The sequence below is a fragment of the Nicotiana tabacum genome, chromosome 8 (genome assembly GCF_000715075.1).
Source record: "Nicotiana tabacum cultivar K326 chromosome 8, ASM71507v2, whole genome shotgun sequence".
Classification (NCBI taxonomy): Eukaryota; Viridiplantae; Streptophyta; class Magnoliopsida; order Solanales; family Solanaceae; genus Nicotiana; species Nicotiana tabacum.
Genome location: NC_134087.1, coordinates 32,884,002 through 32,907,793, shown reverse-complemented (window position 1 = coordinate 32,907,793; position 23,792 = coordinate 32,884,002). Strand labels below are relative to the sequence as shown.

Below are 23,792 nucleotides of genomic sequence, written 5' to 3'. Positions count from 1 at the left end.
CCCAATAGCTTTTGTTCAAACAACATATCTATGTTAAAAAGATTTATTACATACAAACAAAAATCAAATTTAGAATTCAGTCATTAGCATTTCAAATCGGCGTTCCAAAATTAAGAACTCATAATGTTGAAATCCTGGCTCCGCCTGTGTCTTCATGCATTTTCAAAGTTTTGTATGTAATAAGGCAACACGATGATAAGATTGCTAATTTTAACAATGACAGACAAAATAGCAGAATCATGAATCTAAGAAAATTTTGATTTACATTTGCAACTTGGCGACCTGATAATCTTTAAACAAAACACTAGCAAAATGAACGTCCAACTGTGATAACCATTAGACTATCATTTTCAAGTTGAAACAGCTGCCAAGAACCATAATAGCTGCTAGGTTACAACAACAAGCTAACAAGACAAACATTAGGGATGGGCATTTCAAAAGCAAATAAATACTGATCTCAAAACCTCTACAAAGCAAACATAAGAGGAGATGGAAGCAATAAATTCTGCAACTTTACTAGAGCTCCTCAAAGCCTTCTTCATCCCCTTCTTCCTCTATTCTCTGAAATTCGCTCCTCCAGGTTTCCATCTGTATGGATACCAATAAGTTCAGAGACTAGGAATCTTTATATAAGGACAACGTTTTTTCTTTTTCTTTCTTTCTTTTTCCTTTTTAATTTATTTCCTTCCTCTTGAGATATGAGTAGAAGGAACCTCCAACGGACAAATATAAACGGGTTTCTTTTCTTTTCCTTTTTTTTTTGGTGGGGGGAGGGGGTGCTTCTCTACTATGGTGGTGAATGTAAGAGAATAAGAATAGAATTGGACAACATTATGGCACACAGTAAATCTACCTGATCATCAGAGAAACGCAGATGCTCTGCAACAAAAATTATGCTCGTGCCGACTCCTGATGCTCGTCTTGCAGAATCTTTGCTGAGGTTTCGCGCAACTTCATCATATTCAATCGCCTTCACCCGGAAGCCATAGCTCATAAAGAGGTTGTCAAGCCATGTCTTTGTGGCAGACTGAACATAGACCAAGAGTTAGATTGCTGGAATTTGCAGTTTTTGAGGATTTAATTGAATAAAAAAAGCCTGCTCAATGTACAAGCTCACCAGGTCTGCAACCTCAGTTTCAGCCAGCCAGACAGGAATTTCCCCCAAGAAAAGACATCCCTTCATGGCTAAATTACTGACAATGGACAAGATATCTTTAAAACTTGCCAAGTTCACAACAGGAAATCCCTACAAATGAGGTACTCCTGTTACTGATAAGGTACATGTATCAGAATTCCACATCAAATGAATACTGTTGACCAAATGATTAAAGTTCAACCGCAGATGACAATAACAGCGGTCCTTGAACACTAGGTGAACTTCAAAAAATCTGTCATGATACTGCCAATAACGTCAGAAACATTTAGGAATGTGAACTACACCAACACCCATTACATGTAGCGGATGCCAAAATAAAAGTACCTCCCTCTTTCAGTGAGTAGGTAAGCCTCCAAAAACATTTATGTTCTATGGGGAACGAAGGTTGAGAAAGGAGAGGGGGCAGGAAAGGTGAAAATGTGCTGATTGTGATTATGTTTCGGTGAAGCCAGTAATCAAGACAAATAAAGCCAAAGATTGAAAAAAATTCACCATTAATGAGAAAAACTGCTACAATTTTGGAGCACCAAGTAGGAACCATAAAAACAACTCTACTCAAGTAAAAGGCTAGCTCTCTGTCATGTCAAATCTCTATCTAAAATTTACAATCAGTGTATGACTTGCAGCCCAAGCTCTTTGTTTTCTTTTCTTTTTCTTGTCTTTTTTCTGTGGATGGAGGTGGTAAAAACTCCTCTTTCCCATAGTTCGTAAGGGTAAAACATCAACAGGGGTAAGAACTCCAACTATGTAAGCACCATAAATGAATGCAAAACTTCATGAAGGTCAAAGAAAATACCCAGAAACCATATATTCACCTGAAAAACCCATATACTTGGTCTGGTACCACTAAATCCTTTACTGCGAAGTACATTTTCTATGTCAAAAGACTCTGACGGGATATGAAAAGACATGCATCCTCTTGGAATCTTAGCCCCAGCATCTATGTCATCCATAGCAATACCATTAGATATGCTTCAGGTGCTCATACAAACTAATACATTTATGAATAAAGACAAAATGACATAAGGAACATCAAGGAGTAAAAACATTTCTCTTCAAACAGAACCAATGTAATCAACACAAGTCTCAGATATCATGAAAAAACATGAAAATCTAATAAAGAGTTCACTGAGCTCAGAAATATTTCAGCTCACTATGTCTACTTTGATGCTTGTGGAATGAAGGAACTATATCATTTTTCCAAAATAGTGAGAAATCATTGAGGGTATTGAAAGATCCTTCCTATTATCTTGTATTTTTGGTATAAAGAATGGATAGCATGATAGTTGGCCAACTTAAGAGATGCCAATGGTTGGCATGGTTCATAGAAATAATTACTTCTCAGTGTAATACATTCACAAATGTACTAGCATCACTTGTAAGAAAAACGTTAAGCACGAACCCACTATCTCGACATCATAATTTTGCTTGTCACCTTTACTCTTGAGAAGAGAAATATCAACCGTTTACAGTTCTCATGTAAATACAAAAGAATTCCCCTCTTCCAAACAGAGTACTAGAGTTCATTAGAGGTATCATTATCACTGTTTTCCTTATCATATCTAACTAGAAGACGGCGTCAGCCAATTTGGAATTGAGATGATTGATTGATTGATTGATTGATTTCCACTCTTCCAAACAGAGTACTAGAGTTCATTAGAGGTATCACTATCACTGTTTTCCTTATCATATCTAACTAGAAGACTGCGTCAGCCAATTTGGAATTGAGATGATTGAGTGATTAATTGATTTCTAACCAGAAGCAACAACATAAATAAAATAAAAACCAAAGCGCAGATGAGGATAGGAAATAGTGATAATAATATCTTTTATGAACTACATCCATGTCTATTTGAAGCCAGAAAAAAAGAATATTTCTTGACAAGACCTGAAATTAAACTTTCCTTGTTCTAATTCCATTACTTAGAGCGAATAAGCAATCTCTGAGTTTCTTTCTACTATATTTTGTTTTTGATTTTCACCTTGCAGGACAATGAGATCTCATCCACATGCTCCTTTGAGACAAATGACCAATCTTTCTATTTACACCTCCCATTCCCCCATGATATCATTGTGTGCTGCAAGGTAATTTTTCAAATTGGATATCATGGCACACCCAATGAGCATGTAATTATTTTAAAGAGTAAAGATAAAGAAGGAAACACTGATCAACATAAGGATATAATTTCTACCAAAATGAAAAAACGAAAACGAAAACAAAAGAGTTCTTTTAAAGCATTCAGCTGGAGGAAACTGGAAAAAACGGAATAAAATTAGAGCTGGATGATGAAATTTTCATCTACTGCTGTTATGGAATTGAATCTACAGGCAACGAAACTAGATAAAGAACACATCTCTGCTCTACCACCAAAAGGTAGCTTTGAAAGGCAAACAGGATACCATTGTCTGTCTGGTTTGACTATAAACTATCAGGTCCAAGATTCTAAACAAACATAACCCCCCTCCCCCCCCACCCCCCTCCCACAAACCCCTAATGCAAATAAGAAAAACGAAGAACAAATTCTATAGCTGGTCTAAACTTTTGGAAAGCTTCATTTGCAGGATTAGAACCAAATATCAGCACAGTTAATATAGAATGGTAAACCTTATCTCATAAATAGCAATCTAGAGGACATGGAGAATGGTGTAAGCCGTGCATGGGTTCCCCTGGACTTACTTGTCCCCAGACGCAACTTCCATAAATAAGGGAGAGAACAACACAAAAAGGGAGAAGGATGTTAATACCTTGAAGCTTCTGAACCGCTCCTCTGAATACTTGTGTAGGGCATATGTCAAATATTAGGGTTGATGTTGGCCAATTGAGCCTGTAAGACCGTGTATCCAGGCCATCTGTTAACAAAACAACCTGCAGCATGTCAGTAGAGTAGTTGCCCATCTAACTCAAAGATGTTGTGAGAACTGATCAATTAGATCCTAGTAAGCAATGGTTTCATACCTGTTTCAGCCCATCAGAAGATTGTATTGTCTCTAGCAACTTGTCATCAATAAACTTAGTTGCAAGACAGTAGGGATGCAGCTGTTGGTTCATGTCTTTCAGACTGTTAGAAGGAAGAAGGCAGCCAACATATGGGTCAACGAGGAGAGGATCTGCAAAAGCAAGAGGTAGACATCCTTCAGAGAACTGGTGCCTAATATTAACCACTTTTGAACAAACAATAAGCAGGATTTGGAGTCAATATCTGTCATAGAAGATGTCTGTGAGGAAATTCAACTTGGAGTGCATTGAGTTGTATGCATAAAAACTATCTTATTATCTTACCCTGTCAGTGAGTTATGTTTGGCACATTTCGCAAAAGTTTCTAAGTTCCTGATTTACGCGTATATGCTATGCTGATAAAAGGATTATGAATTCTAGTTGAAGATAAAAGCACTTTACAGTATAAGACGATGAAGAACGGGAAGTAGAAGCCTCACAATATGACAAGAAAGAAAGCTGACTGGTGTTACGTTTCGAAGCTGACTGTACTTTTCCAATCAAATTTTAATACATAGCACCTTTCAGCTCAGCGTGCTTCATCATAGTTGGCATTTGGCGAGAGATACAAGTTTTTTGAATTTTCTGATTTACAAGCACTCCTACAAGTGATTCAATCAACAACCAAGTACACTTCACTCCCAAATTAGCGGAGTCTGTTATACGAGTCCTCTTTATTTATTCAAGCTAGTTTCAACAAACCTTTACTCAATAAAGCGCATGCCTAAGTAAGCTTGTCCCAACGAATGTTGAGAGCATTCATTAAAGTGTGACTATTTCTACACTGGCATCACTTAGGCGAGTGATCAGTTAGCAAATAAAATGATAACTAGGCTTCATAGAAACAATTCGACAATAAGGAAAAATCACCCCAGCCATTGAAGAAGCTCAAAGGATAGCAGGCGAAATAGAAGTAAAGGTAATGCATATACGAATACATGTACGGTATGCACAAGAATAGAGTAAAATGGAGGGAATTTGCCTGGAGAGTGAGACTCCCGGAGACGAAGGGAAGCTCGTTCAATGGCGGCCTGGTAAAAAGAGTCATTTCCTTCATTGAGGCTAGCTCGAGGTCTAAGGTTAAAATATCTCCTCTTGGATTGGCATGTCGATAACGGGCAACAAAGAATACTTGGTCTCAAGCCCAATAAGACTTCCATCCCGTCCCACAGAAGCCGCCGGTAAAACTAATCCGATATCCTCAGTCCTTTTTCACTTCATTAGATAGTCAACAATACAGTCTCTCCTTACCTGTCCCACACTTCTCTGTGTTTATATATGGTGGAGAAATTAACAAAAAGGTCACTTATCTTTGGGATATATTTAAAACGGAAAAGGGACTAAACTACCCCTTTAGTTTGCTAGATGGTTTACAAATATTCTCCGTCCACCTATCCGTTCAAAAAAGCACACGACGTTAATTTTATTAATAAAAATACCTCCGGTCTAACGGCAGATTTTGTGGATCTTTCATTTAATGACGTGACAATTTTTAATCGGGCCACGTGACATTATTGACCAAGAATCAAATATGGGTCTTATTTTTACCCATTTACCTAGGGGTGTTAATGGATATTTGAAACTGACTAAACCGACCGAACCGTACCGTACCGAACCGATTTTTAGGTTTCTTTTTAAGAAACCGTAGGTTTTTATATAAATCTATAATTGCACCGATAATTAGGGTAGGTTTTTTATTTTATAAAAATAAATCGAAAAAATACCGAACCATAACGAATAAATTTTACATGTAAAAAATATATTTATTTAGTAAGTTTAAAAGTAATAATGTATTGAATTTTCTTTGGGCCTTGAAATTATGAAAACTACTACAAGCAACAAGTAATTAAACTCAAAATACCAATTCCTAAAACCTGCTACTTCTACTTAAACTAAGTTATTTTAAGTATCTTTATTAGCAAGACACAAAGTATTCTAGCGATTATGAGTAGCAAACTACAATGTACTAAATATGTTTCCTTTCATATAATTTGGATTTATCTTTTTGAATATTTAATCTTCTATAGACTTTATTCTTGAGTCCCAGCTTGGTATATCTTTCAACTCGTCTGATTTATATTTTCTTTGCCTTTGTTTGATTTCTTTTACGCTGTTGTAGAATAGTTGATAGATCTACTCTCTAGCCATCTCTTTTTTTTAATTCATCATCCTTTAAACAGTAAAAGTGTCTAGAGAGTTTTGCTAAGTCCTATAAAAGAACGTATGTTATTGCATTCTACTTCTACTGGTGAATTTTACATGATATAAAAAAAATACCGAAAATTAACTGAACCGTACCGATACCGAAGAGAAACCAACATGATTGGGACGGTTGTCTAATTTTGGTTATATATAATAGAATAACCGAAAAATTGGTATGATACAAATTTTATAAAATAATCGGTTAAACCGAACCATTGACACCCCTACATTTACCTGATCCGACCCTATGACATAAAGTAATAATTAGCTGGGCTAATGTAACCTTTATGACCCGAAAAACAAACCATAGAAACATCAAATTTCATTGCATTATTACTCTCAAACTTTCCTAAAATTCTCACCCATTTCGTCATCAATCTCATCGGACAATAGAATCACACTCTGAAACCTATGAACCACAAGCCATTCATTATAAGACAAAAAATCTGGATAGTAATTTCAATCCCATTAACAAACCCAACAACATTAACCTTTATAATATTCAAACTAAGCCCATTACGTAATTCCCAAACTCGGTCCGATTCTTATTCAACTCATTCAAATCACTTCAGTAAAACACACACGACACTTAATGCCTCAAAAATAATTGTTGGTGATACATTGAGGACTCGATATGAAATTCAAGTTTCAATTTGAATTCTGGTGGGTGAAATTTTGGTTGAAGAATTTTTTTATTGCAAAAACGATGACATACTCGTCATCATAAATAGAAGACCCGAAAATTTTGATGTTATTTATTAAAAATTTAGAAATCGGTAGCTGAGCTTTTGATGTAAAGGGAGCTGGAAGGGGAGAGTAGGAATTTTGGAGGAAAGGGAGGGATTGAAGGGAAGAGAGAAAAGAGGGATCACAACGGTGACAGTGTTGGTAGGAAGGTGGTTTGTGAAGTGAGAAATGAGAGAAGTGAACTGAAAATAATAAAGAAGGATAGTGAATTTAAGGAAGCTACCATTGTTGTTAATTATCATTTTAAGATTGGAAGAAGAAAAGGGAAAATGGGGCATTTTTTGACCCGGGTAACAAACCATAGGGTCGGACCAGGTAAATGGGTAAAAATAAGATCCATGTTTGATTTTGGTCAATAATGTCATGTGGCCCAGTTAAAAATTGTCAGGTCATTAAATGAAAGACCCATAAATTCTGCCGTTAAATGCGAGGGTATTTTTATTAATAGAATTAACAGCGTGTGCTTTTTCGTACGAATAGGTGGACGGGGGGGGTATTTGTAAACCATTTATCAAATCATAGGGGTATTTAAGCCCTTTTCCGTATTTAAAATAGTACCTAAATATACTTTTGACATTCTTTTGTGCAACAACTTTTGACAATCTTTTATGTTTGCCAAATATGAATTGTTTAGTTTGCATCAAATATTTTATAAATTCTTATTGGTAGGAACAATTTAGTGGGAACTCACATTTGGAGGTGGAGTTTTTATAATTTCTTCTATTTTTTTGTCTATCTATTATTTATTAGGTCATTTCTGATGGACCCATAAAATTTTAAGCGAATCGTAGCTCGTCGCCCGAATTCATGAAGATTACGTGGACATTAGCATACAATAAAATTAAAATCATCCTGAATTCCTGTGTTGTGGCCATAAGACACCAAAAAATGATCATTAGGTCATTTTTGATGCGCCATAAATTTTTAGGTAAATCGGAGCCCGTCGCCGAGTTCATAAAGATGGCGTAGACATTAGCACACGAAAAATTAGAAGTTGTCTCGAATCCCTATTTTATGGTACTAAAATGCCAAAAAATGAGGAATGATCATGGTGAAGCGATATAATTAGTTAGGTCATATCTAATGGGCCATAAAATTTTAGGCGATTCAGAGTCCGTCGCCTAAATTCATGAAGGACACTAGCACACGAAAATTTGAAAATCATCTTGAATTTCTGTTTTATAGCCTTAAAATGCCAAAAAAGGAGGAACGGTCAAAGCGAAGCTATGACTATTATTCATTAGGTCATTTCTGATGAGACAACAAAATTTTAGGCGATTCGAAGCCCGTCGCACGAATTCATAAAGATGGCATGGACATTAGCACATGTAAATTAAAAATCATCCTGAATTCCTATTTTTATGGCCCTAAAATACCAAAAAGGAGGAACGTTCATGGCAAAGCGATGACTATTATTTATTAGGTTATTTCTGATGCGCCCACAAAATTTTAGGCGATTCAGAACCAGTTGCCCAAATTCATAAAGATGGCGTGGACATGAGCACACAAAAAATTAAAAACCATTATGAATTCCTGTGTTATGGTCCTAAAAAGCCAACAAACAAGGAACATTTATGACGAATCAATGATCATTGTTCATTAGGTCATTCCTGATGGGACCACAAAATTTTAAGGGATTCGGAGCTAGTCGCCCTATATAGTGAAGATGACATGGACATTAGCACGTGAAAAATCAAAAATCAAAAATCGGGTCGAATCTCTATTTTATGGCCCTAAACGTCAAAAAATGAGCAACGGTTATACAGAAGCAATAACTATTATTTATTAGCTCATTTCTAATAGGCTCATAAAATTTTAGGTAATTCGGGACCAACCGCCCGAATTCATAATGTTGGCGTGGGAATTCACACATAAAAAATAAAAAATCGTGTTGAATTCTTGTTTTATAGTCCTAAAATGCCAAAAAACGAGGAACACCTATGGAAAAGCAAGTCCATTCGGGGTCGATCGCCCGAATTCATGAAGATGGCGTGGATATTAGCACACTAAAATCAAAAATCGTATTGAATTCCTATTTTATGGCCCTAAACACACAAAAATGAGGAATAGTTATGGAAAAGCAATGACTATTGATCATTAGGTCGTTTCTGAAAGGCCCAAGAAATTTTAGGCAATTAGGAGCTGGTCCTCCGAAATCATGAAGATGACATGGACATTAGCACTTGAAAAATCAAAAATCATGTTGAATTCCTGTTTTACGGTCCTAAAATGCTAAAAAATGATAAACAACTTGTAGATTTTGAGATGAAGAAAAGGCTTTTTGTATTTTTGTGCGTTTATATCCATGAGAAAATGAATTTATACAACATGAGCAAGAGAATTTATACAACAATCCTAATAATAATTAAGAAAATAAAATAAATCTATACAATCAATCCAACTATCAAATCAAATTAGAATAAAATTAGATCTCTTAAATATAATCAAATATCCTAAAATCATACTAATCAACACTCCTAAATCAAGTCTTCTTGAATCATGCTAATCAACACTCCCCATCAAGTTGGTGGAAAGATGTCGCACATGCCCAACTTGCAACTCAAAGTATGAGAAGTTTGCTTGTTGAGACCTTTGATAAACACATCACCTAACTGTTTTTCTGATCACACATGAATCAACCTCAAGACACCAGTTGTAACTTTTTCTTTAATGAAGTGTTGATCAATTTTCACATGCTTTGTTTGGTCATGCTAGATTGGATTATGAGCTATACTGGTTGCAGCCTTATTGTTATGGTACAAGGAAAGTTTTTCTTTTTCAGACAGCCTCAATTCTTGTAGTAGCTTTTGTATCCAAAGCAGTTCGCAAACACCCTGGGCCATAGCTCTATATTCTACCTCCGTACTTATTTAGCAACTACACTTTGCTTCTTGCTTCTTCAAGTAACCAAGTTTCCTCTTACTAGTGTACAATAACCGGATGTTGATCTTCTGTCATCTAGAGATCCAGCCTAACCCGCGTCTATAAAGGCTTCTATTTGGAGGTCACCATGTTTGGAGAAAAGTAGACCTTTCCCTAAAGCAGACTTCAGATACCGCAAAATATTAAAGACAACTTCCATATGAGGATCTCGAGTATCATGCATGAACTGACTCACCAGGATAACAAAATAAGCTATGCCTGGTCTAATGTGGGAGAGATAAATGAGTCTTCCAACCGGCCTCAAATATATCTCCTTATCAATTGATTTTCCAACTCTGTTTTGTAACTCGTGATTGTTTTCAATGGACGATTATGTGGGTATGCAACCTATCATACCGGTTTCTTTCAAGAGATCCAGAATATACTTCCTTTGAGTAATAAAGATTCCTCTTTTGGATCTAACATCCTCAATTCCCAAGAAGTACTATAATTTTCCTAGATCTTTGATCTCAAATTCATGTGCTAACAACTTCTTCAATCAAGACAACTCATATTTGTCATCTTCTGTCATTACTATGTCATCAACATAAACTATGAGAAGAGTGAGTTTACTCATTTGATGTCTTATAAAGAGGGTGATGTTACATCCCGTACTTTAATATTAGGATGAGTCGTAGTAATCTATATGAGCTTGAAGGGATTAAGACCATTCATGAGGTTATAAATGATTTGTGACTATGTTATTGTAAGACCCCGTAAGTTTAACAACTTTGATACCGTTATATATATATAGACATGGTATTTTGAGTGGAACATTTTTGTAAAACAGTTAAAAAAAAGATTTTATATAGTTATTAATATTACTACTCTAAATTATACAGAAAATATGAGAATGTTTATGAGATTTTCTTTATTGCAAAGATAGAAATTATTTTCTCACAAGAAAAGAAGGTTATCTTTTTACCATTTTAAGAGTTAAGCATACGAAAATTTTACTCTTTATATAAGATTAGGAAAATTATAAGTTGAGAAAATATATGTATTTTTACATGGATGTTTTAATGAAATAATAGTGTATGTATTTATTTTATATGGTACCATATGACCATGATAGTAAGTTATATAAAGTGTGTTAAAAGCAAGTAGTATTTTAAGTAGTTTGAGATAATTCTTAATTATGTGGATAATTGGTTAATTAATAATTTTTCTGGAAGATTAGTTAGTTAATTATAAAATTTTGGATAAGTCTAGAGCCCCCCCCCCCCCCCACAACGTGGCAGCCTTATAATACTTATTAGATGATTCTTAAATGAAAATTTGCAAGATCGCACTTTGAGAGGGTTTGATACCTAAGTCATCACTTTAGACAATTCTAATAGGAATTCTAACATATTTTACGTCAATATCAAAAATGCTCTTGGAGTTCTTTAACACAGAAAAAGAGAAAAGATGCTAGTTTAGCAAAGTGGAGATTAAATTAAATTTCACTATTGAACTCAAGTCATACACAGAAGTTGTGATAGAAATGCTAGACCACACTTGACCATTGTCATTTTTATCCTTCTTTTCAACTTCTTCCTCTTATTTTCTTCCTTTTTGGGTAAGAAATGGCTAAAATAATATTTCAAAACTTCCAATTAGAAAGTGTAGGTATTAGAACTGGCCTTTTTCAGTGAACAGTGAGAGAGTATGATAAATATAAAGGCATCTGCCTCAAAAGCTCTACTCCTAGATAACACTTATTAAAATGGCTTGATCTTCTTCTAAAATGGTAGGCAACTTAGTAACGTGATATTTCTACTTCAACAAGAATTCGAGCAAGAATATCACACAGATTTTTTCCTAATCGAGGTATGTTAAGGCTATCCCTTGTTTCTTTTGGCATGATCCAAGCAACGATACGTAAACGTAATGTTATTCCATAAATGGTTCTACTCTTAGCAACTAAGGATGTTTACGTTATTTATTCTTGTAAAATGATATTCAAGCATATCTAAGTATGTTTATAGTTTCCTATTAAGGCATATGATAAAGATATTAACGTTTATAATATAGTAATACATATATCTTCATGCATATGCATTTACCATCGAGCTACGGTTGGTCGGACAGTCATGTATTTAACACCATGCTATGGCCAGTTGGGCAGTCATGCATCTTTTGATAGGTTACAAGTTCCTTGGGCACAAGTATTTTACTTTATGTTTTGATGATCTAACAAACTTACCATTCACAACCAGATAAGGAACCTGCTACACATCTACAAGACCTTGAGATCACAAAGTTTCAGGTTGGATCCAGCCCTTGGGAAAGCAAGGTGAATGCTATTACTAAATCAAAGGACCTACAGGAGATGACTATAGAAGAGCTGGTTGGAAATCTGAAGACTTACGAGATGAAGAGGAAGATAGACAGTGAAAAAGGAGAACCAAAGAAAGAAAAGAACCTGGTACTCAAAGCTGATAGCAATGACTCAAGTGAGGAAGAGTAGAAGGAACAGCTTAGGTAACAGGTCCCTACCAGTTCCCGAGGAGACTGTATGAAGTTAACTCTCCAGCAGGAAAGTTGCTGCCTGCATACGCTACTGCACAGGAACAGTGCATCGATCAACTTTCTGTGGAAGGCTCTTTACCTACCTTGGTTACATCATTATAAGTGATATCACACATACATAAACACAATCAAGGAAGGTAAAATATCTTACTTTATGAGAGAACTAGATGAAGGACCTGAAGCATGCCTGGTACAATCATTCAAGTTAGCCGACTCAAGATAATCTGGGCAATGTGTCTTTAGATTCACAGGAACCAGATTAGGGACCTGATACATTGGTGTTCCCCTGACAGAAGAACAAGTCAACAGTACAACTGGAAAGCAACTGCAGAAAGTGACTGCCTGCAACATTACAGCAGACAGTACAACAGTCACTTCCTATTGAGATTGGACATCACTAAGGATGTCTTTTGTAGTATAAACCTCATGCAAGGCACAAGATTCGGGTTCCAAGACTTGCAAAATCAGAAACGAAAATTCTCTCTCAAGTGTTTGCAACAACCTCTCTCAAGAACAAAGTTGCTTCAACCTCAAGGACCTGATCCAAGATCGAAGATATCTTAAGTCCTTAGGTTTGTTGAGTCTTTGTTATTTGTTCTTCATTGTAACTCCTATCTTGCTTTCTTAGAAGCCGTTTTTAGGAAACCCAAAATCCGTAAACTCTTCAGTTTACGTTGTGACTAGGTTTAGTCATAAGCTAAAGTCTTTGTAACTAGAGAGTTTCAAAGTGGCTTGTAATAAGTGTTATTACAAGTTAGAGTGTGTAAAAGCCTTTATAACTGTAGAGTGACAAAGTGGCTTGTGGTGAGAGCATAACAAGTTAGTTAAATTCTTTGTAACTAGGGAGTCACAAAGTGGCTTGTGATAAGAGTACCACAAGTTAGTTGAATTCTTTGTAATAGAGTCATTACAAAGTGTCTTGTAATAGGTGTTTACAAGTTAGTGAAGTTGAAAGCCTACAAGTGTAGGTCGTGGTTTTTGTCCCCTTAAGTTGGGATTTTTCCACGTAAAAATCCTCTGTGTTCTTTACTTTCTGCCGAGCTACTGTGGAAATGATTAGAGAACTTAATTCCCTATATTGGTTGGTTCTACAATCTGTTGCTTACAATGAGAACTTATAGAGAATCTGGTTTTCTATACAGTGGGAAATTATCCTGTGTATCATTTACATACTTGTTCAGTATTTATCACTGTACCAAACTGATATAGGACCAGATCGCTATACAATTTGGTTCATTAGTATTTTTAGAGGAAACTCATAGAGAACCTGGTTCTCTATACAGTCTGATGGACGCATAGTTTCTAATAATTGGTATCAGAGCTGGTTCTTTCTAAAAGGTTAACACCTAGAAAGGATCTACATGGCTGCTCCACCAAACCTTGAGGAAAGTCAATCAACCAATAGACCACAAAGATTTCAGAAGATGGTTCACAAAAATGGTGGGATCCCAAAGAAAGGAAGTTCCAGCAGGAATTCCAAAGGAAATGATTGTTGTCATAAGTGTGGAAAGCCTGGACACTTCATCAAAGACTGCCCATTTCTAAAACAAGAGCATCACAAACACAACTCTGACAAATTAGCAAAAAGAAACCTGGTTCCTGACAAAAGATTCAGCCAAAAAAGTGTAGCTGACAATATTGTGAAGCAAGCTCTCGCTGCATGGGGAGACTCCTCCAGTGAATCAGAAGAGGAACCACATACAGAAATCAGCTCCATGATGGCAGTGCAAAATGAAGCAAAGGAATTTGATTCAGTGTTTGCATTGACGGCCCAGTCCGATGAGGATGAAGAGGATGACAATGATGAGGTAACTTTCAGGGATAGAAATCTGAAGTCCTTCTCTTCGAAAGAATTGATGTCATTAGCAAATGTTCTAATTGATACATATTATAGTTTTGTTAATGATAAATATGCCTTAATCATAGAGCTAGAAAATGATGAATAGTCCAGAAATGATGTGATGGTAGTGGTTGATGACTTGAAAGAAACCATAGAGAACCTTAGCAAAGAAAAGAACACTCTAGTAGAAAAAATTGCAGCTACTGAGCAAGAAAGGGATTGTATCGTAGTTTCCTTTGAAGATTTAAGGGAATAAATGGAAGAAGTAACTAGAGAACACAACTTGTTGAAAAAACAAACAAAAAAATGGATGGACAACACTGAGGGAGAGGAAGTGCTTAGAAAGGCTCAACTTGAGCTTGAGAGTGAGCTTAAGAAAATTAAAACATGTCTTGTTGCTGAGCTTGAAAAGAATAAACAACTTCAGGAGGATTTACAAAAGGGTTAAAAATGATCTTGATAAGTCACTAAAATGGACTCGGTCCTCTGAGGTGATAACATCTATATACATGAGTAATGGTGGAAACAGGCAAGGCATCAGGTTCTCAAAGGCTAAAACCTCCTATAATCCCCATAGGAAGTATGTAACTATGGCTGATAATAGGTTGTGCACTCATTGTGGTCAAACTGGTTGTTAAGTTAAAATTCAGTCTTTATAGAAAAACAGAGTTTTTGTTGAAAAGAGGCATACTGATGAGGAACTTGGTTCCCTGAAAAGAAAATAGGTGTTGCCTGCATGGGCAAAAAGAAGTTTGATTTGCCCATTCTATCATTATAAGGGACCCAAGCTGGCTTGGGTTCCTAAGTCTAATCATTGACATAAGTGTGTAGGGAACAGTGAAAGGAAGCAGTCAATAGTGGTATATGGATAGCGACTGCTTGAAGCTCATGACTGGAAGAACAAATAATTTCCTTTCACTGAAGGCCTTGCAAGGAAGGAGTGTATCCTTTGAAAATGGCAAGAAGGGATACATTTTGGAAGATGGAGAGATCGGGAACAATATGAGTCCATTTAACAGTAGAGTACCTGGTCCTCTACGAGATTCTGCTGGGTATTTCCCAAATCTGTGACAAAGGGATCTTGGATATCTAAGTGTTGTTAATGATAATGCTGATCTATGGCACAGAAGGCTAGGTCATGCAAGTTTCACGCTGCTAGACAAATTAGTCAAGAAGGACCTGGTTCATGGTCTGCCAAATCAAGCTTCAAGGATCACAGGGTGTGTGATGCATGTGTAAAAAGAATACAAGTCAGTTCCTCTTTCAAGCCCAAAAAGGAAGTTAGTATCTCAAGGCCAATTGATCTCCTCCATATGGATCTATGTGAACCTATGAGGATGCCAAGTAGAGGAGGAAAAAGGTACATATTCTCTTCAGTATGGATGATTACTCCAGATTTGCATGAACCTTGTTCCTTAGAACTGAAGATGAGACTCCAGCCGACATAGAGGAACCTGGTTCCTTAATCACAATATCTGAAGCAGAAAACAGAGTTATGGATGTCGTACATGGAACTCCAGCTGCTGAGAAATTCAAACCAGATCAAAGACAAGAAACTCACTTGCCTTCTCAGCCTTTCTCTCTCAAATAGAGCCTAAGAATATCAAGGAAGCATTGAAAGATGCTGACTGGATTACAACTATGCAAGAAGAGCTCCGTCAACTTGAGAGGAACAGTGTGTGGAACCTGGTTCCACGACCAGCTGACAAAATTGTTATAGGAGTGAGGCTCCCTGTGCTTGGTGTGAAAGAAATCAGGAAGGAACCTACTCATTGTGCAGATCTATGCTGATGGAATCATATCTGGAGCTACAACTGACTCATTATGTGAAGAATTTGCTAAACTCATGGGAAGTGAGTTTGAAATGAGTATGTTGGGGGAACTAAATGTCTTCCTGGGTCTTCAAGTGAAGAAGTCCATAAAGGGAACGTGTATCAGTCAGCAGAAATGCATCAAAGAACTCTTGAAAAGTTTTGATATGGAAGCATGAAAGGGGAATCATTGGATCTCTACTCTATCTTACTGTCAACAGGTCAGACAGTGTATTTAGTTTGGGATTATATGGAAAGTTCCAATCAAATTCTAAGGAATCTCATCTGAAGGCTGCTAAGAGAATTCTGAGATATTTTAAGGGGACACAGAACCTGGTTCTGTACTATTCGTCAGGTGACAATTTTAACCTTATTGGTTATGCTGACACTGAATATGCAGACTATCTGGTGAACAAGAAAAGCACATCTAAAATGGCTCATTTCCTTGGATCATGTTTTATCTCATGGGGTACAAGGAAACAAAGCTCAATAGCTCTCTCAACAGCTGAAGCAGAATATGTTACAGCTGCCTCGTGCTCAATCACTGTGGGTCAAGCAACAATTGGAAGATTTTGGTGTATACATTGATTGTGTACCTCTTCTATGTGTGTCACGACCCAAACCGAAGGGCCGCGATGGGCACCCGGTGCCTTACTCAACCGAGTACCAACATAACATATCTTTATTATTATACTATCTTGAGTAAATGAGCTAAAAATCCGTCATGAGATAACAAGAATAAAATGTAGGGGAATACTCAACATATGACGACCCAACATGATATACAAACTTATACATGTAACATACGGGCCTATAAGGCTGACATGACCATTTGTAAACTCAACACATAGGCCAACAAGGCCATACAAGTATCCATAAACCCGACATCAGTCTACAAACCTCTAAGAGTACATAAAATCATAAAGGTCGGGACAGGGCCCGCCATACCAATCAATACATATCCAAAGCATACTGACCAAATAGGCAACTCCGGAGCAAGTAGAGTGCACCAACACCTCCGCTGAGCTGATAGCCTACTAGGAAGACTGTCAAACCTATCAATCGGGACCTCCGGGCATGAAACGTAGCATCCCCAGGCAAAAGGAACATCAGTACAAATAAAGTACCGAGTATGTAAAGCAGGAAAGCATAAACAAGAACATTAATGTAAAGAGAGATAGAGGAGATACAACCTGTAACATATGAGTGCCTCTAGGGGCTACTAACATGAAATGCATAATAAATATATATATATATATATATATATATATATATATATATATATATATATATACATAAACTTTAAAAACATAAGCCTCTGTAGGCATCATCATCATCATCATATCGTACCCGGCCTCAAAGAGGACTCGATAAAAACGTACTCAGCCATCATAAGGCTCGGTAGAATCGTACCCGGCCACGTGGAGCTCAGTAAATCCAACTGATCAGTGGTTGCACAATAGGTGTCGTACCCGGCCTACTATAGCGCGGCTCGGTAGAGTAAAATATATACTATATATAATGCATGCTAGACTCATGGAATCACGTTCTAAACCTTTTGGAGTGACTTAAGGTCGTTGCACCTTTGATTAACATTATGGGCATCATACTATCGATATGAGCTTCTATAGGATTCAAGGATCATATATACTTTCTTAAAATAACTTAATAAGGAAAGAACAACATGGGCAACCTTAGTTTCTAGGAGTAGATCTGTTATGAAATAGAATATTCATTTCACTTTAGATCATGCCAAAAGAAAGAGGGAAGTAACTTAACATACCTTAACCATGGTGAGTCCTTAATACCTCCCAAGCTACTCTTCAAACAACTCAACTCAATCTACCATTGCATAAGGAGATTCAAAATCAGTGTTGAATAAAGGCTAAGTCTGCAACTTAAACTTGTAGCTCGTTTATATAAATTCGGGCAGCATCTCCCCTGTAACAAGAGCCTCCTCCAATATCATATACCAACAACAATTACCAGAGAAATCCAGCAATACATAATTATCAATAACAAGACACCATAAAACAACAACAAGTCATAACTATTTTACGACGAGCGACAAGCTCCAATTGGAATTCGTATACCCCATATCATCCCTTATAGACTTTTTACTTTAACTTAATAGTATCATTAACATGATAATGAAGTCATTCATCAATAATATCAGCCTTATACTATATATTCATAACAAAGAAAATGATCCACAACTCCAATTATTCTTAATTAGCAACTTTATTCACTAGTTCATGTTTAGTTCATCCATTTAACTTAACTGATGTCAATATAACCTTAAGCATCTGTAGGAACAAAATATAATTATCTCCTACAGTAGATGCAAGTCTAAATCCATGTTATATTTAGCTTACAATAGCCCAACACACCCCAATCGATTCATACCCAAAATGACAACTATAGTAGTGTCAAACACCCCGAAAATATTATATAAAGAGTGACTAATCCATTATTTTGCCATTAAATTGTGTTTCTCCACACAATTTATCTCCAAAAACTCCATTAAATAGCAGAAAAATATACATCCCAAAAGCTACACAAAACAATCCATTACAAATCAAATAACTCGAACTCACGGCTTCCGATCGCCGTCCCGTGAGTTCTAACTATTATGAAATGAATTAATCAACCTTACTTGATATTTAAAATCTTAAAACTAGAAATTAGGAATTTTTATTAACTTCAAAATACCTTCCAAAACTCAAACTACAAAGAAAAAGAGAGGCAATATAGCAATACTTACGCTGTAGGGATCATTCTAGTGTTATTGCTTCTTGATTTCGTTCTCGGGATGATGGTAGTGTTTGAAACCCTTGTAGAGAGATTAAGGGTGATGTTAGGGGTCTTATTTGGTCGTGCTCTCTGGAAATATGCAGAAAGAGACGAGATAAAGGAGATAATCTCCATTTTGTTGAGAAGTCAAAAGGTGCTACTTGGCACCATTTCATTGGCCCTTTTTTTAAACACTCATATCTTTTTATCCGGATGTTGTATGAATAAACGGTTAAGAGCGTTGGAAACTACATTTCAAGACCTTCAATTTGTTATATAATATGTCCCAAAATACCTCATATAGAACATGAAATTTATTACTCAAAAAGCTCCATTACAAGGCAAATCCTTTGTCGGTTTTTCCGCAACTTAAATCCGATTTTTCTCAAACTTTATAGTTCATATACAAACATCATATATAGTCATATCATGGCTTTAAAATCATTTAAATTATGATTAATAAGTCTCATATTCATCTTAACTTGCTTAACACTTCGGCAAACCTTTCTTATCCTCGTAGAAGGATTTCATCCTTTTTGAGCTTACATCAATTGACTCACGATGTACTTTCAGGTACAAAAACATGGGTTGTAACATTATTCCCCCCCTTTGGAACATTTGTCCTCGAATGTTGACTGATGTACTTCTCATTCTCATACTATATGGCTCTTATGAATACTTTAATATTGTCCTTCGTCATCTAGGCAATTGTTTGTGAATAAATTTAAAAACCAGGGCATTCCCCTCTTTACTCCTATTCTCACCTCGCGAATTATGGCCGGAGTTCTTCCAATCTCGTAACTTCGACTACCTTCTATGATGTATCCTATATGACTATGTCCTTTTATGCAGGACTCTTCTCTCTTTTTTTCCTCCAGCTTTTTGCCAATCTCTTGGCTTCACTTTGTGAATACATACATAGAACTATGACATGATGTCCCTCTGGACATATATAGATATATTTAAGCTCTTCGCTTGGTACTTTGCTGAATGTACGACTATTGCTATATTTCATTTTATAGCCTTGGTATTATTACCGAGGTGTGCTACACAACTCTAGGTTACTTTCTCATTGCTTGTCCCATAACCTGTCGGCGCAACCCTGCCACATTAGGAACATATAATCGACCTCGATATCTGAGTACTCCATCTCACCCTGCCATATTAGGAACATATAATCGACCTCGATATCTGAGGACTCCATCTCATGTAATCTTAAGTAGTGCCTTCTCCTTTTGAGGGGTTGTATCTCTTTAATGATCTAGCACATGATCTTCATACTGGCATTCCTTCACTTCAGTTACTAAAAAGGAGGTTTCCATATCCTAAGTAGTAACTCTGGTACAACCTGCATATAGTAATCGAATTCCAAGATTAGCTAGCAGATGAATCTCACAAGCTATCTCACTCTTCTATGCCTGTAAATATGATAGGCTACACATAGATCTACGATTGAGGGTGTTGAACTACTACATTCTTCTTCCCTAGATGATATAAAATATAAACATCATAGTCTTTCACTAAGTCCAACCATCGCCTCAGATGTAATACATTGTCACTAAGGCTCGCATCTCATCTGGGAACATCTGAAGTGATTTTCTTGATGCACCTAGGGACGATACTATACTTCAATAACTACATTTTCATAACATCCCAATGTATTCATCTTACGGGGGCATTCTAATACTGTGTCATCCATGAAATCCCTTTTCTTTAAATCATTACTCAATCGAAGGCCCAAACATCATTCTCTTAACTATCACAATTACACCTTTATTCTACTACCCGGGCAGTATTCCATCTCTTCTAATTGCTCCTGTTCTTAGACTCCTTTGAGTTCATTCAGAGTGTACCGAGCTTTCTATAGCTTATGGAAAGCATCAGCTCTCTTGTTTTGACGGGTTTAATCTTGAGACTTGCCTATTATTGTCACCTTCTCACTCACATTTACCATACTTACCTTTAAATCTCGTATCGTATCTTCTATCGATTTCATAACCTTCCTTCTACATTGGTGGAATTCACATCCATACCTTAAAGCTCTACTATAATACTTGCAACCCTTGTGCATACACAATCTAGTGGGAGCTTCGTATTAACATCTTATGAGGCTGGTACTCTTCTAATTGCTTTATCGTATAGCTTTTATAGAATATGATTGTTGTACTATCTCTTTTATACCTCTATTATTAAAAGTGTTCCTGGTATGTTTTTGAGTCACGATTTCTATAATCATCTGAGTCTAACAATCGGACTCATGATGTAACTTTCGAGCTTCCTCTTCCTTCTCAGCCTTTAATTAAGCTTAGGCTATCTTCCAATCTTTAGCTTAGGGTATTAGCTATTACATTAGCCTTTCATGAATTCTATGTAGCATCCATGATATAATCTTCTAACGATTCAAGCCTTTATAGGTGACGTGGACTTAATTCTTTCTTTTAACTTATACCAGAGTCTCCTATAGCTGTATGAATGTCAACATATATGCTACATGGATATTACTCTGAAGTCTTAAGTGCATTCACAACGTAATTAAATCTGGATCATTGATTGAATAATTCCTTTCGTGCCTTCTCAGCGTTCTTTAAATGTAAGCAATCATTTTTCCTGGTCGTTATGCCACTTTTTGCATGAATACTTGGCTTATCTTATTGCCCACCAATACTTGAATTTCCTATAACTCATATGATCTCAAATATCACTTTTGACTTCTCGTTCATTAGTCACGATAGGTGTCACTTTCGTATTGACTGCATACAATGTTGTAGTGGGACTGTTGTTACCCGACCATATCTTCTTTATGTCATTATGCTTAAGTTGAAGCCTTCTTCCTTATTTCCTCATCTAGTATTTCTTTGTTGTACTTAAGGAGACCTTCTAGATCTTGTAAAGTTACGATCTTGTTATACTGTATACCCGAAGGAATTTTTGATGTTCTTACTCGCCTACAAACATCCTTAGTTACATACCTTCGTGCCCTTGTGCTCGTAGGGTTACTTTTAAACTCAGAATGTTGATTGTCTCCTTAGTGGTACTCTCCATTATTCCCGTAACACTTATACGGTACCTTTAGTAACTCAACTCCTATCTGAATATTTCTCAAGGTTACGACATCATATCTGTGAGACTGAATTTACTAGATTAGGATTCACTACGTTTATCTTGCATGATCTGTTGATTTGCTTATACCCTCTTGTCTAGCCATAACTAGGCTCTTCCTGAATCAACTACAAACTACTCGTTGATCCAATCTCATATCTATATTATGCGTAGTCTCTCTTTAGTTATTTATTTTGTCTTAAGTTACCTCTCGCACTGGCTCCTTATGTATCACGTGTTCATTTGCACTTATTTATCAATATCATCGGGTGCGTAACCCTTACCGCTTCTCTCCGGCGGCATCATGCTTGCATAATGTTCAGGAGTCATATTATATCTATAGGTTCTGAATAGATGCAATCTCATTCCTTTCACCCTTTTACCGGTTCCTCATTTACTATTCCATAGTTACCTCTTCATCTTGGCATTTTTTCCCACATCTTCACTAACATCTTACTCGCCTTGCGGTAACCTCTCTATACCAGGGATAATTGAATTTATTACGCACAAGGGTGACACTTAATGTAACTGGCACACTTAGTCCTTTAAGCTTAACTTTGCTCCACGTGCTTGCTTTAGGGAAGCATCTTCCTAAATGAACCTTAAAGGTTATTCTTTTGTTGTCCATTCTATTATTGTTGGAATGTTATCTCTGAAATTCCCATGATACCAACTATTATAAAATCCTTTAGTCCCTAATTCATATTCAGTTTATCTTGTTCACCAGTCCATACTGATTTCTACTACTCTAGGGTCTAACCTTTCCTCCTGGTAATCACGTTGAAGTCACCAACTTATTTCTCGAAATAAGGATATGACTTTATGGCTTATACTCTTTTATTGCCTCAAGGCCTGTCACCTCTTGTATTTTCCTTCACTTGACTATGGAATCTGTCATCGTGTCATATTTTGATTTACCGTTATCATCCATTTATCACATCTTACTCATGATACTTCATTTACTCTCTTCTTATTTTTCGGATAATATCTTTATCTACCACTTTATTCTGAAAACTCTCACAAAATGTTCTTTCCCTTTTAGCTCCCATTTATTCATCTCACTGGCTCTTCGGAATGCCTAACATTCTTTTTTTACTCGGGCCTGGAGTCATACTAAGGTAAATATTTGTCCCTTCTAGGATCCCACCGCCTATCTTCTGAAATTTCTGAATAATCTAGTATTCATATCTGATTGTACTATTCTAAAGTTCACCATCTATGTGTCTCACAAGGAGATCTATTACCACATTTGCACTATCCTTCGGTTACATTAGTTAATGATAACAATCCATCCATAATTTTGGGTTACTCTAACCCGAATTGAATCTTGATATCACCTTCTTCTTTTAAACTATATTTGTAGCTCCCATAGGTCACAACTGAGATGGGTGTGGTCAATTGTATATATCACCATTAATATTGAAGGTAACACCAATACTTACATTTCTCTGCCTGAATTGTAAATACTGATAATCTTCATTAACTAGGTACTCCGTACACTTCGTCATCTTGCTTGTTTTACTTGCTGAAACTTGTGTCTACTTTCCGATTCTCTTATTCCTTTTTACCATACGAGTGGATATATATTCTTGCCTTATGACTCCTTATCAAGAAGCTTACACATCTTAGTACACACATGATCTATTGAAGACCTCATATTTAGTCATCATAAGCATGATGCAAAATCGAGTTCCTCTGACTTAACTCTTTTGC

General features: G+C 36.4%; 1 protein-coding gene across 1 annotated transcript; it reads right to left on the bottom strand.

Moving 5' to 3' along the window:
* Nucleotides 1-231: 231 nt before the first annotated feature.
* On the bottom strand, nucleotides 232-5,423 carry LOC107832095 (O-methyltransferase 1, chloroplastic). Its single transcript, XM_075219174.1, has 7 exons — nucleotides 5,134-5,423; nucleotides 4,113-4,264; nucleotides 3,902-4,022; nucleotides 1,972-2,096; nucleotides 1,118-1,246; nucleotides 854-1,027; nucleotides 232-588 (listed from the first exon to the last, which is right to left on the bottom strand). The coding sequence occupies exons 1-7, from the start codon at nucleotides 5,309-5,311 to the stop codon at nucleotides 517-519; spliced, it is 951 nt and encodes a 316-aa protein (XP_075075275.1). The 5' UTR covers nucleotides 5,312-5,423; the 3' UTR covers nucleotides 232-516.
* Between the last annotated feature and the right edge of the window lie 18,369 nt (nucleotides 5,424-23,792).